At 41.1% G+C, this 17168-nt stretch overlaps 1 protein-coding gene across 1 annotated transcript; it reads right to left on the bottom strand.

Annotated features, from left to right (window-relative positions):
• Positions 1-1770: 1770 nt before the first annotated feature.
• Positions 1771-10689, bottom strand: NDUFA13 (NADH:ubiquinone oxidoreductase subunit A13). The gene is made up of 5 exons (XM_060785160.2): positions 10407-10689; positions 8577-8655; positions 7418-7489; positions 4045-4114; positions 1771-1964 (listed from the first exon to the last, which is right to left on the bottom strand). Exons 1-5 carry the CDS (start codon positions 10672-10674, stop codon positions 1845-1847), a joined length of 609 nt encoding a protein of 202 aa, XP_060641143.2. The 5' UTR covers positions 10675-10689; the 3' UTR covers positions 1771-1844.
• Between the last annotated feature and the right edge of the window lie 6479 nt (positions 10690-17168).

Here is a 17168-nt window from a genome sequence, read left to right as displayed (position 1 = left end):
TCAAATTTTTAATTGTACAAAATGTGAAAGGTTGTGGGTGAACTACAACTCCCATTATGCCAAGTTAACCCCCTGAAACTCCATCAGTACTTAAAGTTTGTTCTGTTGGGCAAGTTTGCTCTGGATGGATCATCAGTGGGGTTCAATGTGCTCTCTGGCTTCAGGGTAAACTATAACTCCCACTATGGTGAGTTAGTCCCCTCAAATGCCTCTAGTAGGTTGAGTTAGTAATGGGGATTCTGTGTGCCAAGTTTATTTATTTACCTTACTTATATACCGCTGTTCTCAGCCCGAAGGCGACTCACAGCGGTTCACAACAAATATGAAGTTTGGTCACTGTTTCTCAGAAAGGAAGATCAGTTCCCTCCAAACCCTTCCAGTAATCAAATTTGGGCATATCATGTATGTGTGCCAAGTGTGGTCCAGATCCATCGATGTTTGGGTTGATAGTGCTCTCTGGATGTATGTGAATTACAACTCCCCCAAATCAAGATAAATTTTCCCCAAAGACCTCTAGCAGGTTGAGTTAGTCATGAGAGTTCTGTGTGCCAAGTTTGGTCCAGGTCCATCATTGGTGGAGGTCACCGTTTCTCTGTTTGTGAGTGAACTACAACCCCCAGAAAGGAAGGTCCGTTCCCCCCAAACCCCTCCAGAAGTCAAATTTCGGCATACCAGGAATGTATGCCAAGTTTGGTCCAGATCCATCGGTATTTGGGTTCACAGTGCTCTCTGGATGTAGGTAAACTGTAACTCCCCAAAATCAAGATCAATTTTCCTCAAAGATTCCCAGTATTTTTGCTGGTCATGGTGGCTGTGTGTGCCAAGTTTGGTCCAATTCTATCTCATTGATTGCAGGTGAAGTATAAATCCCAGTACCTACAACTCCAAAATGTCCAAGCCAATTCCCCTCCAAACCCACCAGTATTCAAATTTGGGCATATTGGGTATACATGCCAAGTTTGGTCCAGATCCAACATTGTTTGGGTTCATAGTGTGCTTTGGAGTTGTTGTGAATTGCAGCTCCTATAAATCCCTCCCAAGATCTCCAGTATGTTTTGTAGGTCATGGGGATTCTGTGTGCCAAGTGATATTCCATGTCCATTGTTGGTGGAGTTCGGTGCTCTTAGATTGCAGGTGAACTATACATCCCAGGACCTACAACTCCTGCAAATCATGGTGAATTCTCCCCAAACCGCTTCAGCATGTTCCATTGCTGATCAATTCCTCTCTTTGCTGTGTGCCATAGAATAGGAAAGGGTTAAGGGAGAGGCAGTGGGCGGGGTCATGCAAATTCCACACCAATGAAGAGAGTCAGAAACACCGGGATGTCTGTGGAGGAAGAAACACATGCAAAGAAGAATTGAAATTTTGGACAGATGATATGTGGCTTTGGGGGGGGGGGGAAGCACAGCGGTGAAGGATAGATAATATGTATAAGCAGAAAAATAACACTAGATGCCAAAAGTTAAAGTATGGTAGGTTGAATTGAATGATATGTATCTGCTGTAAAATAAACAATGTATAATAAATATATTGAACCATGATAAAATAATAAAAATATTAATAAATATATATATAGAGAGAGAGTGGGGGGATCTGTGTGCCAAGTGTGGTCCCACCGCATCAAGCCAAGTGTGGTTCAAACATACATGCAAACAAATAAACATTCTTACATACTTTGACTTAAGATATATATGTAAGGTTTTGTTTCTGGTTGACGGTACTGATGTTAGCGTGCATCTTAGAATGAAATGCCCAGAAAACAGTAGAGAACCTGGAAGTTGTTTTATTTGGAAATGTATGCACATATATTGATCGCAAAATGGGGTGTCGTTCTGCCCCCTTCAAACGTAAAACTGGCACCCAAACTTGGCGTTGTCCTGCTCGCTCATAGGGTGGAGGTAGAAGAGCTCATCGGAAACGGGGGGCACCCAGCGTGTGGTATGGTAGCGAGACTCACCTACCTGGAAAAAGAGGGATTTTGGCAGAGATTTAGAGTGGTATAAATGCATACAATTGCACAAATGGTCAAGTGATCTAAGGGAAAAGTATAATGGAAGAAAGGAACATATGACATTTGAAAAGAGGATAACTCAAACAGAGGTTAAAGAAGAGAATAACAAACAAAATTTGAAAAACTTATGTTTCTGGTTCTATAGCTGTTTGTGGAGGCAGGAGGCTGTCTGTGTAAGTGGACACCTCTGCCACATACACACATACACATTTTCACTTTTATTATGTATATAGATAGATTACTATAATTATTTTCCTGCTTTGATCTGGCATGTACCAATCCCCATGGATGTCAATGGGTCGAGAGTCCACTGGATTATTATATTATTGCATTATTTGGACCCCATATTTCAATGTTACTATCAAGCCAATTCAAACTTCCTAATGAATATATTAATTATAATACTACTGGGTTGTTGTGAGCTTTTCAGACTGTCTGGTCATGTTCCAGAAGCATTCTCTCCTGACGTTTCTCTCACGTCTATGGCAGGCATCCTCAGAGGTTGTGAGGTCTGTTGAAAACTAGACAAGTGAGGTTTATATATCTGTGGAATGTCCAGGGTGGGAGAAAGAACTCTTGTCTGCTTGAGGCACGTGTGAATGTTGCAATTGGCCACCTTGATTAGCACTGATTGGCCTTGTAGCCATTTACTGTCCTCATTTTAACAAAGGATTCCCCAGGCAGAAAGCAGCCAGGCTTTGAAGCTGCAAGGCTATTAAATGCTAATCAAGGTGGCCAATTGCAACATTCACACTTGCCTCTAACAGACTTGCTTCACTATGTCTATGCAGAGACCCCCACTTATTGACTGCAAACTTCATGGCTACTCATTCAAGCTTTCTAATTGCAACATTCACACTTGCCTCAAGCAGACAAGAGTTATTTCTCCCACCCTGGACATCATTCCACAGATATATAAACCTCACTTGCCCAGTTTCCAACAGACCTCACAACCTTTGAGGATGGTAGCATATGGTAGTATATTATATATATTGTGGTACAATAATATAGTACAATATAATAATATATAAGAATATAATAATTGTGTATTATATATTACATGTAATATTACTAATAATAATGCAATATAGTGGTATAGTACAATAATATAATATATTGTATATACATATATTGATAATATAATGTAATACAATATCATACAATACAGTATAGTAATTTTATATAGTAATAATATTGTAATATAATAATACTAATATATAACAATATAATATATAACAAGCACCGGGACTGTGGGGCAGCTAGCTGAATGTCAGCTGCATTAAGATCACTTCTTACCAAAAGGTCATGAGTTTGAAGCCAGCCTAGGTCGGAGTGAGCTTCCGACCAATTGTGTAGTTTGTTGTCGAACTTTGCAACCCGAAAGACAGTTGCATCTGTCAAGTAGGAAAATTAGGTACCACCTATGTGTGGGGAGGCTAATTTAACTAATTTATGAGGCCATAAAAAAGACTCCAGCAAAGCATGCTGGGAATGCGGAAGTACTTCATCAGTGTTGCAGATAGACAATGAAAGCGACAGCTCCCCTGGCAGCCAGAAAAGTTAAATAGCCTCTGACTGTCTATCTATATCTGTTGTGTGTCTTTGGCATTGAATGTTTGCCATATATGTGTACATTGTAATCCGCCCTGAGTCCCCTGCGGGGTGAGAGGGGCAGAATATAAATACTGTAAATAAATAAATAAATATTATGACATACTGTTTCATTATTGTATATTGGTATATGTTAAGCTGTAATGTTTTTTTATTGTGATCCACTTTGAGTCTCCGTATGGAGAGATAAAGCAGGATATAAATAAAAACATTTAATTTCAAAAATGAATTTAATAAAAAAAAATGATGAGTTCTCTCGGTTTTTTCAGCCAGAGGGAGCCACAACTTCCCAAACCCCCAGGATTCCGTTGCATTGAACTGCAGTAATTAAAATAGGACCAAACTGTGTTAATTTGATAGTGTAGATGTGCTGTAAGAGATCCCTGCGTGCCCACTGAACCCCAAAGTGGGCCACGAACCTGCCAACCGGGAACGTCCTTCATGATCTTGGCTTCTTCGTCGAGATTCTGCCGCAGGAGGCGAAGAGTCCTGTCATGAGAGATGAAAGGAAGACGGTGATCATCTTGCCATCTCTGATGTATTTGAAAAGATGATTAAAAATGGGTGTACAAGAAGTAGATACAGAATTAGATCTACATCTATAATGACGTGATAAGTTGATTGCTGGACTCTCTAAAGTGCTACTAAAACTATACAGAGAAAGATCAAGTTAAAGACCACATGATCAAATGGCACAAAATATCAGACACAATATTGAAATGAGTACGTGGGAACACCTGTGGGAAAGAGGGATACAATTCACCCACAACTATTGCCTCCAAGAGAACTTCTACAAGATAATGTAGAAGTTCTCTTAAAGCCATGCATGACTTAGGGCCTTTTACTCAAGCACTTAAGACCTGGCTTTTTACTAGAGCATTCGATCCCTGTTAATTTTTGTATGTATGTATTTTATCTTTTACAATTTAGCTGTAAATCGCCTAGAGCATTCTCGGATGGAGAGCGATTAATAAGTAATTAAATGATGATGATGATGATGATGATAATGTACTATTGGTATTTAACCACAGAACAACTAGCAAAAATCCAACCTAAGAGAAAAAATACCGGTTAGCTCCTTTTATCATATGTGGTGGCAAAGTCCACTAAATAAATAGATGATAGATAGATAGATAGATAGAGAGATAGAAATACAGATAGAAAGATAGATAGAAAAATAGATAGCTAGAAAGAAAGAAAGCTAGATAGAAAGCTAGATAGAAAGCTAGAAAAATAGGTAGCTAGAAAGAAAGATAGCTAGATAGAAAGTAAGATAGATAAATAGTTAGAAAATAGATAGAAAAATCGATAGCTAGAAAGAAAGATAGCTAGATAGAATGATAGATAGAAAGATAGAAACATAAACAGAAAGATAGATAGATTGAAATAGATAGAATTATAGGTAGAAAAAAGATAGAAATATAGAATGATAGATGGATAGACAGATAGAAATCTAAATAGATAGAAATATAAATAAAAAGATATAAATATATATATATATTTGGACATCATCTCCCAGAATCCCCAGTCAGCATGGCTGATGTCCAGGGATACTGGGAATTGATATTCAAAAACTCTGGAAAAGCAGTGATTGCCAGTGGATCCATTCCAGGTTTTTGGCTCATTTTTGACACTATCCAAGGTGCTGAAAATTGTAACAAAAGGCCTGGTTTTAAACCTGGAATGGATCCAACACCTCCTGACGTGGAACCCATCATCCGCTCCTGGTAAAAGGTTGAGAAATACAGATGTGAAAGCCAAAAGCTGCAATGATAAGAGTTAGAGCAACTTGGAGAAAGAAAAGACTAAAAAGAACCAGTCTGGTCAATACATTGGAGTTAAAATACCATTGATACGTAATTTATTTCTGCAAAGACAAAGGCACCCTCCAACTGTGAGTCGGGCCCAATACTCCAAGGGTTCAGTCCAAGTCTTCAATCTTAAAGATGCCCTCCAAAGAGGAGTCACAGCCAGACCCATCCATCTTTGAAGGGGAGCCCTGGCTCACTCCATCTGCACTGGTCTGGGAAGAGCGATGAGTCCGAATCCCCAACTCCTTGGGTGCATATGGCAAGTAGGCAGGGGCTTTCCTGGCCTGTTTGGGCCTCTGGATGTGAGGCACCGGCTGTGGAGCGCTCACGCAGGGGCTGTAGGTCTCCGGCCGGTCGATGACGGAGATATTCCAAGGGATGCCGAAACCATCTTCCTCCAGGTCATCCAGATTTGCATCACACGTGCAGGATTGAGTCCACTTGCAGACTTTGGAGGAGAAGCAGAGAAGGCTGAGGCTGGCCAGGACCACAAAGATGGCTCCCACAGGAAACAGGTAGATTATCCAGTTGCCAAAAGCAGAGGATCCCTCTATGGATCCCTCTGTGTGCCTGAAGGTGACCTCTGTTGGGGATTTCAAAGTTGTATCCTGCCCATGGCTCTTAGTAACATCCCAGGAACCAGAAGGCAGCTGCACCAAAGCACTCAGCAGGACCCGGTCCATGGGGGTTGCTATTTGGGGATCCACCCCATTGGGCTCCACAACTCTGGGGCCCAAATTTTGCTGGTGGGGTCCTAAGCAGGTGCCCTATGAACTCCCAATAGACAGTAAATTGACAGATATATAAAGATAGAAAGGTAGATAGAAAGATAGATAGAAAGATAGACAGAAATATAAATAGAAAGGTAGATAGAAAGATAGATAGAAATATAAATAGAAAGACAGTTAGAAAGATAGATAGATAGAAAGATAGACAGAAATATAAATAGAAAGATAGATAGAAAGATAGAAATATAAATAGATAGAAATACAGATAGATAGAAAAATAGACAGCTAGAAAGATAACTAGATAGAAATATAAATAGACAGATAGAAAGTTAGATTGAAATAGACAGAAATATAGCTAGACAAAAAGATATAAATATAAAATGATAGATAGATGGACAGATAGACAGAAAGATAGAAATCTAAATAGATAGAAAGATAGATTGAAATATAGATAGACAGAAATATAAATAAAAAGTTAGATAGATATATAAGGATAGAAAGGTAGATAGAAAGATAGACAGAAACATAGACAGAAAGGTAGGTAGAAATATAAACAGAAAAGAGAGATAAGAGGAAAAAAAATACTTGTTGGCAATGTAATAAAGCAGTTGGCTCCTTCTATCATATATGATGGCAATGCCCACAAACTAAAAAATATTGGACAAAAATATTGGGAAACACACTAAACATTGATAATTTATGAGCCAGAAATGTTCTTATTAGGTCTCATCCACAAATGAATCCCAAAAGAAACATGAGATAATCTTTCATTATGTGGTATCAGCAACTAGGATACTGTTTGCAAAATACTCGAGACAACAGACAACATCCACAGTGGAAGAACGGATGACGAAACTCATGGAGGTCTCTGTAATACCGCCCTGAGTCCCCTTCGGGGTTGAGAAGGGCAGTATACAAATACTGCAAATAAATAAATAAATAAATAAATAACTGTAATATTACTTAACTATTGGTCCCAGTAAAAACTCAATTATAATTCATGCAATAACTTGACCTTGGTGTTCAAGTTAGTGGATATTTCAGCCTTAGTTGGGGGGGGGGGGGGGGGAGGGTCATTGTATATGCATTTGTTATACCTTTCCTGCTACTTTGTGTCCACCTTGTGAATTGTATGGTTTGATTTATCATTAAAAATATTTTAAAAATAAAAAGGAAGACTCTATGAAGCCAAAAGTGCCACAGGAATTAAGGACATTACACCTATGATGATGATAATACAATGATGTATGTACCTTCGGTCGTCTTCAGCCATCAAGAGAGGCATAAGAGCCACCCGAGTTTCCAAATCCTCAATAGTCAGGCGCCTGAGGAAGAGAAGGCAGAGTTAGCAAACAAAGAGAAGCCTCAAGATGTGTCTACATTGGGGAATTAATGCAGATTGGCACCACTTTCAATGCCATAGCTCCAACAGACGGACTCAATGATAGTAAAGCCAAAGACTACAACTCCCAGGGCTCCATCGCATTAAGGCTGCAAAGACGTTCCTGTTCGAGAAAGCATTGAATTAAGCCAAACAAATGGTAATGGAAGCTCTGGGTTTTTATCTTGGTTTTAATGTTGTTATTACCGGCACTGGACCCCACTCAATCCAACACTTACTGGCCAGTTTCAACTCTTCCCTTTTTGGGTAAGGTTCTGGAGAGGGTGGTGGCCTCTCAGCTCCAAAGATTTTTTGGAAGAAACAGATTATCTGGCTCCATTTCAATCTGGTTTCAGACCTGGTTTTGGAACTGAGACGGCATTGGTCACCTTGGTGGATGAACTATGAAGTGAGCTAGACAGGGGGATTGTGTCCCTACTAGTTCTCCTGGACCTCTCAGCAGCTTTTGATACCATCAACCGTGGTATCCTTCTTGGTCATCTGCTGGGATGGGATTGGAAGGCACTGTTTGATAGTAACTCCGTTCTTTCCTAGAGGACCGAAACCAAAAGGTGGTGCTGGGGGACTCCTGTTCAACTCTCTGGTTGGTGGCCTGTGGGGTCCCTCAGGGATCTATTCTGCCCCCCATGCTGTTGAACATTTACATGAAACGGCTGGGAGAGATCATCTGGAGTTTTGGAGTCTGGTGATATGTGTATGCAGATGACACCCAACTCTATTACTCCTTTCCACCAAAAACCAAGGATCCTATTCTGGTCTTGAACTGGTGCCTGTCATCTGTAACGAACTGGATGATGGTGAATAGCTTGACACTAAATCCAGACAAGATGGTAATCTTGTCAATGCCGATTGTTTTTAAATGCAGGCCAAGGTCTTTAGGCAGTGCACACAGTGTGCCGAACACCACTGGGACCAGCTTTACTGGCTTGTTGTTGCTATTATTATTATTATTATTATTATTATTATTATTAGACAGAAAGGCAGTTTCATTCGCCATACAGAAACCTCACCTCCGCTCCCGGTTCCACTTCATGAGGTTGTAGTATCCAAACAGGAGGGTCCCAATGCCTATGGCAAAGAGGCTGTAGCCTGGAAAGGAAGAAGAGCCGGGTTCAAATCTTCTGCAGGACATTTATTTGGATGCCATTTCCTCCTTAAAGCTCATGACAAATGACGGGAAATGCCACCCAGACATGGGATTCCCTCTTCAGGCCAGAAAGCCATGGTGCAGCTCGACCCGGGACTACAAATCCCAGCAGCCCTTATTCCTCACAGCAAATGAAGGATGATGGGAAATACAATCCCCCAACCATGTAAATTCCCTCTTCTGATCTGGGTCTAAATGTGTAGGGGTTCTTAGCTCCAACTGTGTTGCTGTGGATTAGTCTTCTCTTGAAAGGACACACCAATGGGATTTTGGCTGTATCAACACGAGTCAAGTGCCTAGATCCAGGGAAGTCATGCTACTCCTCTATTGTGCCTTGGTCAGACCACGATACCTGAAATCACACTGTGTCCAATTCTGGGCAACGCAATTGAAGGGAGATGTTGACTCTAAGCTGGAATGTCTCCAGAGAAGGACGACTGAAAGGATCAAGGGTCTGGAGAACCCTATGAAGAGCGACTTAAAGAGCTGGGCATGTTTAGCCTGCAGAAAAGAAGGCTAAGAGGAGACATGATAAGGGCCATGGATAAAGATGTGAGGGGAAGTCATAGGGAGGAGGGAGCAGGCTTGTTTTCTGCTGCCCTGGAGACTAGGACACAATGGAACACTAGCTTCACACTACAGGAAACAAGAGCAGAGACATCAGACTGGCAACAAAGATCCGCATAGTCAAAGCCATGGTATTCCCTGTAGTCACCTACGGATGTGAGAGCTGGACCTTAGGGAAGGCTGAGCGAAGGAAGATAGATGCTTTTGAGCTGTGGTGTTGGAGGAAAGTGCTGAGAGTGCCTTGGACTGCGAGAAGATCCAACCAGTCCATCCTCCAGGAAACAAAGCCCGGCTGCTCATTGGAGGGAAGGATACTAGAGACAAAGTTGAAGTACTTTGGCCACATCATGAGGAGACAGCAAAGCCTAGAGAAGACAATTATGCTGGGGAAAGTGGAAGGCAAAAGGAAGAGGGGCCGACCAAGGGCAAGATGGATGGATGGCATCCCTGAAGTGACTGGACTGACCTTGAAGGAGCTGGGGGTGGTGACGGCCGACAGGGAGCTCTGGTGTGGGCTGGTCCATGAAGTCACGAAGAGTCGGAGACTGAACGAATGAACAACACAGGAAACAAAGGAGATTCCACCTGAACATGAGGAAGAACTTCCTCACTGTGAGAGTGTTCGGCAGTGGAACTCTCTCTCTGCCCGGGAGTGTGGTAGAGGCTCCTTCTTTAGGAGGATTTAAAACAAAGGCTGGATGGCCATCTGTCGGGGGTGCTTTGAATGAGATTTTCCTGCTTCTTGGCAAAATGGGGTTGGACTGGAGGGATGGCCCATGAGGTCTCTTCCAACTCTTGTTTCGCCTGCATCTCTGGCTAATGCTATTTTCAGAGGTCTGTTGGGATGTGAGGCAAGTGAAGTGTCTATATCCCTGTGGAATGAAAAAAAAACCTTGTCTGTTTGAAGCAAGTGTGAATGTTGCAATTAGCAAGCCTGAATAGCACTGAGTAGCCATGAAGCTGCAAAGTCAATCAATCAGTGAGGGCATCTGCATAGAAATAGCCTGGCCTCTGTTGCTTGGAGGCATCCTCTACAACAACAGCCAGGCCATACAGAAAGGGCCACGAAAGCCTTCTAGGGCTGTACGACAAAGCCCAAGGGTCCCCGCCTTCCCTTCCCTCTCACCAGAGAGCCCCCTCCGGGGCAGGTTCCGCTTGTAGTCGATGGGCCCGTATCCTCCCGGAGGAGGCATGTCCTGCTTCACCTTCCCTCCTCCCGTCGCCATCTTGGACACCGGCCGTAGGCTCCCACTGCGCAAGCGCCACCTCTTCCCTCTGACGTCAGCGCACACGGCCTGCTGCCGGGCCTCCCTCAAAGCCCCGCCCCCGACTGGAGCCACAATCTGGCTACCGTAAATGCCAGATTGGAGGCGCACTCGTTTGTCCACCCTCATAGAATCATAGAATCCTAGAGTTGGAAGAGACCTCATGGGCCATCCAGTCCAACCCCCTGCCAAGAAGCAGGAATATTGCATTCAAATCACCCCTGACAGATGGCCATCCAGCCTCTGTTTAAAAGCTTCCAAAGAAGGAGCCTCCACCACACTCCGGGGCAGAGAGTTCCACTGCTGAACGGCTCTCACAGTCAGGAAGTTCTTCCTCATGTTCAGATGGAATCTCCTCTCTTGTAGTTTGAAGCCATTGTTCCGCGTCCTAGTCTCCAAGGAAGCAGAAAACAAGCTTGCTCCTTCCTCCCTGTGGCTTCCTCTCACATATTTATACATGGCTATCATATCTCCTCTCAGCCTTCTCTTCTTCAGGCTAAACATGCCCAGTTCCCTAAGCCGCTCCTCATAGGGCTTGTTCTCCAGACCCTTGATCATTTTAGTCGCCTTCCTCTGGACACATTCCAGCTTGTCAATATCTCTCTTGAATTGTGGTGCCCAGAATTGGACACAATATTCCAGGTGTGGTCTAACCAAAGCAGAATAGAGGGGTAGCATTACTTCCTTAGATCTAGACACTATGCTCCTATTGATGCAGGCCAAAATCCCATTGGCTTTTTTTGCCGCCACATCACATTGTTGGCTCATGTTTAACTTGTTGTCCACGAGGACTCCAAGATCTTTTTCACATGTACTGCTCTCGAGCCAGGCGTCCCCCATTCTGTATCTTTGCATTTCATTTTTTCTGCCAAAGTGGAGTATCTTGCATTTGTCACCTCCCCAAAGGTGTTATAAATGTTTTATTTATCATATATTAAAATAAAATATGTCTCTCTCTATATAATTTATATTTATTTTATATAAAAATGTTTATAATACATTAATATATAATAGATTTATATTACATATATATTTATATCCATTTATAATATATATAAATATGCATTATGTATATTAAAATTATATTTTATATTTAATGTATAATTTATATCTATTATTTACAATATTATATATATATATATATATATATATATATCTTACAATATATAATTATTTTCTGTTATTTGTATTAATACATATAATTTATAATCAATATTTGTAATATATTATAAACATGCTTGATAATATAGTAAAATATATGTATAATCTATTTTATATATGAATAGTTATATTAATATATATCTAATTTATAATATGTATTTATAATAATATAATGATGAATATGTATTAGTTATAATATATTAAAGTTATATATATATGTAGGTATATGTGTGTATATATAGATATTATAAAAGATGCAGTCGGGTTGCTTACAAAAAGGAAAGGGTCTCTCTTCCAACAGAATATAAAAGAAAGAAAGTTACATCTATCTATCTTTTGTTGTTTATTCATTCAGTTGCTTCTGACTCTTTGCGACGTCCTGGACCAGCCCACGCCAGAGCTCCCTGTCGGCCGTCACCACCCCCAGCTCCTTCAAGGTCAAGCCAGTCACTTCAAGGATGCCATCCATCCATCTTGCCCTTGGTCGGCCCCTCTTCCTTTTTCTTTCCATTTTCCCCAGCATCATTGTCTTCTCTAAGCTTTCCCTTCTTCTCATGATGTGGCCAAAGTACAGGGTTAGTCAAAATGCATAGGCCAATAAGCCATTCAATTGAATGGCTTATTGGCCTATGCATTTTGACTAACCCTGCTTCATCTTGGCCTCTAATATCCTCCAGGCTTTATTTCCTGGAGGATGGACTGGTTGGATCTTCTCGCAGTCCAAGGCACTCTCAGAAATTTCCTCCAACACCACAGTTCAAAAGCATCTATCTTCCTTCGCTCAGCCTTCTTTATGGTCCAGCTCTCACATCTGTAGGTGACTACGGGGAATACCATTGTTTTAACTATGCGGATCTTTGTTGCCAGTGTGATGTCTCTACTCTTCACTATTTTATCGAGATTGGCCCTTGCTCTCCTCCCAAGAAGTGTCTTCTCATTGCTTGGCTGCAGTCTGCATCTGCAGTAATCTTTGCACCTAGACATACAAAGTCTGTCATGGCCTCCACGTTTTCTCCCTCTATTTGCCAGTTATCAGTCAGTGCGGTTGCCAAAATCTTGGTTTTTTTAATGTTTAACTGCAACCCAGCTTTTGCACTTTCTCCTTCACCTTGGTTAGAAGGCTCCTCAGCTCCTCTTTGCTTTCAGCCATCAAAGTGGTATCATCTGCATATCTAAGGTTGTTAATGTTTCTTCCAGCAATTTTTACCCCAGCCTTGCATTCGTCAAGCCCCACACATCGCATGATGTGTTCAGCATACAAATTGAATATGTTGGGTGAGAGTAGACAGTCCTGACGCACGCCTTTCCCAATCTTGAACCAGTCGGTTGTTCCCTGGTCTGTTCTTACTGTTGCGACTTGGTCCTTGTACAGATTCCTCAGGAGAGAGACAAGGTGGCTTGGTATGCCCAGACCACCAAGAACTTGCCACTATTTATTAAGATCCACACAGTCAAAGGCTTTAGAATAGTCAATGAAACAGAAATAGATGTTTTTCTGAAACTCCCTGCCTTCCTCCATTATCCAGCGGATATTGGCAATTTGGTCTCTCGTTCCTCTGACTTTTCTAAACCCAGCTTGAACATCTGGCAACTCTCGCTCCATGTATTGCTGGAGTCTTTCTTGCAGAATCTTGAGCATTTCCTTACTGGCATGAGAAATAAGGGCCACCGTACGAAAGTATGAGCATTCTTTAGCATTTCCCTTTTTTGGTATGGGGATATAAGTTGATTTTTTTCCAGTCTGATGGCCATTCTCATGTTTTCCATATTTGCTGGCATATGGCATGCATCACATCATCTTTCAGGATTTTAAACAGTTCAGCTGGGATCTCGTCGTCTCCTGCTGCCTTGTTGTTAGCAATGCTTCTTAAGGCCCATTCAACTTCACTCCTCAGGATATCTGGTTCTAATTCACTCACCACACCGTCAAAACTATCCTTGATATTATTATCCTTCCTATACAGATCTTCTGTATAGTCTTGCCACCTCTTGATCTCTTCAGCTTCTGCCATCTTTGTTTTTTATCATGCCATTTTTTGCCTGAAATTTACCTCCGATGTTTCTAATTTTCTGGAGAGGTCTCTTGTCCTTCCTATTATGTTGTCTTCTTCCACTTCCATGCATTGCTTGTTTAATAATCGTTCCTTATCTCTTCTGGCTAGCCTCTGGAATTGTGCATTTAATTGGGCATATCTCCCCCTATCACTGTTTCCTTTTGCTTTCCTTCTTTTTTGGGCTACTTCAAGTGTCTCTATCTATCTAATACAGGGGTCCTCAAACTAAGGCCTGGGGGCTGGATACGGCCCTCCAAGGTCATTTACCTGGCCCTCACTCAGGGTCAACCTAGGCCTGAAATGACTTGAAAGCACACAACAACAATCCCATCTTATCAGCCGAACGCAGGCCCACACTTCCCATTGAAATACTAATAAGTTCATATTTGTTTAAATTGTTCTTCATTTTAATTATTGTATTGTTTTTAAGTATCTTTTGTACTACAAATAAGATATGTGCAGTGTGCATAGAAATTCATTCTTTTTTTTTCAAATTATAATCCGGCCCTCCAACAGTTTGAGGGGCTTTGACCTGGCCCACTGTTTAAAAAGTTTGAGGACCCCTGATCTAATATATATATATCTATTAATTATAATATATTATAAAATATTAAAATACATTTTATAATCTAGAATATATATTATACATAGATATTATAAATAACACATTTATAATATTATATATGAATATATTATTGGGTTGCTGTGAATTTTCTGGGCTGTCTGGCCATGTTTCAGAAGCATTCCCTCCTGACGTTTCACCCACATCTATGGCAGGCATCCTCATAGGTTGTGAGGTCTGTTGGAAACTATGCAAGTGGGGTTTATATATCTGTGGGATGTCCTTTCTCCCACCCTGGATATCACTCCATAGATATTTGAGGATGCCTGTCATAGATGCAGGCGAAACGTCAGGAGAGAATGCTTCTGGAACATGGCCACACAGCCTGAAAAACTCACAGGAACCCTGTGATTCTGGCCACGAAAGCCTTCGAGAACACATTAAACACACACACAACATTGGAAGAGAGACCCTTTCCTTTTCATAAGAAACCCATTTTGCAACTTCTGAAATTCTCACAAGTCCTTTTCATATCTATATATATGGCATGGCATTGAAAATTTGCTGCTGCTTCTTGGAAACCGGCGAGTACCCTTGGAGAGATAGGGCGGGATATAACGTTTTTGTTGCTGTTGCTGTTATTATTATTATTATTATTATTATTATTATTATTATTATTATTATATCCACACTTAAATACTACTGCAATGAACCTCTTGTCCTGGCACTACATCTAGTACCAACCTGTAGAAGTATCTTTTTAAAAAGAGAGAGAATTCCAAATAGGATTCTGAAACACTAACATTTAGATAAGCTATCATAGATGAACAAATGAAAGTATACATGTATGTGTATAAGCATGTTTGTCCCACAAAGGCTCTTCTGTGGCATAATGGATCTGGACCAGGCTTGTGCCACAGGTCTTTTGTGATCGAACCTGAAATAATGGAAAGGTTTGAATTTTGAGAGGAGAAAGGAAAGGAACAAAGCGGATTGGTGGTTGCTAGGTGAAGTGGCCCTCAGTGATGTCACTGGGAAAGAAAGCAAAGCGGATTGGCTGAGAATAGGTGACATGGATATGAATGGAAGAGAGAGAAAAGAGAAAAAATGAAAAAAAGAGGGAAAGAAGTTTGAGGGAAGAATAAGAAAGGGAGGGAGGAAGGGATAAAGAAAAAGAAGGAAGGAGGGAAAAGATCAGAGAACTATTAAGGGATAAACAAGGGAAGAGAAAGGAAAGAAGGGAGGAAAAAGAAGAGATGTATTTGGGAAGAAGGGATAAACAAAGAAGGGAAGAAATAAGGGAGAAGTTTTTGAAGATTGTATATGTTTTTATGGATTTACTATGAATTGCTTTAAATACGAATGATGTTTAATACTGGGTTGCTGTAGGTTTTTCCGGGCTATATGGCCATGTTCTGGAGGCAATTTTTCTCCTGACGTTTCGCCTGCATCTATGGCAAGCAAACTCTAAGCATCCGAGGATGCTTGCCATAGATGCAGGCGAAATGTCAGGAGAAAAACTGCCTCCAGAACATGGCCATATAGCCCGGAAAAACCTACAACAACCCAGTGATTCCGGCCATGAAAGCCTTCGACGATGTTTAATACTGTTTTATTATTTGTATATTTAAATGGTATTGAAATGATTTTGCTGTTAGCGACTTTGAAACTCCTCATGGAGAGAAAAAGAGGGATAATAATAATAATAATAATAGTTGTAGTAGTAATAATAGTAATAGGGAAGGAAGGGAAAGGGGAAGATGAGACAAGAAAGGAGAAGTATAAGGGGAGGAAAGGAAGGAAGAAAAAGGAGGGAAAATGTATGATAGAAACCCAGGGAGGAAGAAAAGAAAGGATGAAAATAAAGAGAAGGTATGTAAATGAAATGGAGGAAGAAAAGAAAGAGCCACAAAGAAAAAGGGAAGGAAAGGATGGAAAAAGGGAGGAAAAAATGGAAAGAAGTGGGGAAAGGTGAAGGAGAGAAACGGAGGAAGGAAAGAATTATAAAGAAAAGGAGAGGGAAAGGAAGGAAAAAGGAAGGAAGGAAAGGAAGAAGAGGAAGAAGGTGTAGGAGCGAAACAGAGGAAGGACAGAGTCACAAGGAATAGGGAGGGAAGGAGGGAAAGAAAGGAAGGAAGGGGAAATGCGTAGGAGAGAAATGGAGGAAGGAAAGAGCCACAAAAAACGAGGAAGGGAAGGGAAAAGATAGGAAGGATAGGAAGAAGGAACGAAAGAAGAGGAGAAGGGTATATGAGATAAATGGAGGAAGGAAAGAATCACAAAAAAGCAAGGGAAGCGGAAAGAAAGAAAAAAAAAGAAAGGTGTAGGAGAGAAATGGAGGGAGGAAAGAGACAAAGAAAAGAGAGGGAGGGAGGGAGGGAAGAAAGAAAGAAAGAAAGAAAGAAAGAAAGATAAGGGGAAAGGTGTAGGAGAGAAATGGAGGAAGGTAATAGCCACAAAGAAAAAGGGAGAAATGGGAAGGGAAAAGGAAGGACGGAAGGAAGGAAGGAAGGAAAGAAAAGGTGCTGAAGAGAAATGAGGAATGGAAGAGCTACAGAGATAAAGGGAAGGGAAAAGAAAGGAAGGAAAAAAAAGAAGGGAAAGGTGTATGAGAGAAATGGAGGAAGGAAAAAATCTCAAAGAGAGTCAAGAGTGTCATCATCGAGACGTTGTGAGGAAGGCCTTCTCAGAAAGTAGAAAGCAAACCAGCAGTGGAAAAATAAAATAACATTTTCGCCCCAAACCCCAACCTGGTAGCCACAGAGTTTTGTTTTGGGTTTTTTTTTTTGTCTCATGTTGTTGTTTTATTGATTTTTTTTTAAAAGAACACAAACTTCCTTGGTTCC

The sequence above is a fragment of the Anolis sagrei genome, chromosome X (assembly GCF_037176765.1).
Source record: "Anolis sagrei isolate rAnoSag1 chromosome X, rAnoSag1.mat, whole genome shotgun sequence".
In the NCBI taxonomy this organism is placed as follows: Eukaryota; Metazoa; Chordata; class Lepidosauria; order Squamata; family Dactyloidae; genus Anolis; species Anolis sagrei.
The sequence above is the reverse complement of the archived record's forward strand: the minus strand, read 5'-3'. Positions and strand labels throughout refer to the sequence as shown.

Excerpts from the sequence above, each read along its gene's own strand:
- NDUFA13 (XM_060785160.2), bottom strand. The coding sequence starts at position 10,674 with ATGAGGGTGGACAAACGAGTGCGCCTCCAATCTGGCATTTACGGTAGC. Across the intron at positions 8,656-10,406 it reads GCCCCGGAGGGGGCTCTCTG|GCTACAGCCTCTTTGCCATA; the intron begins GTGAGAGGGAAG and ends CTTCCTTTCCAG. Across the intron at positions 7,490-8,576 it reads AAGTGGAACCGGGAGCGGAG|GCGCCTGACTATTGAGGATT; the intron begins GTGAGGTTTCTG and ends TCTCTTCCTCAG.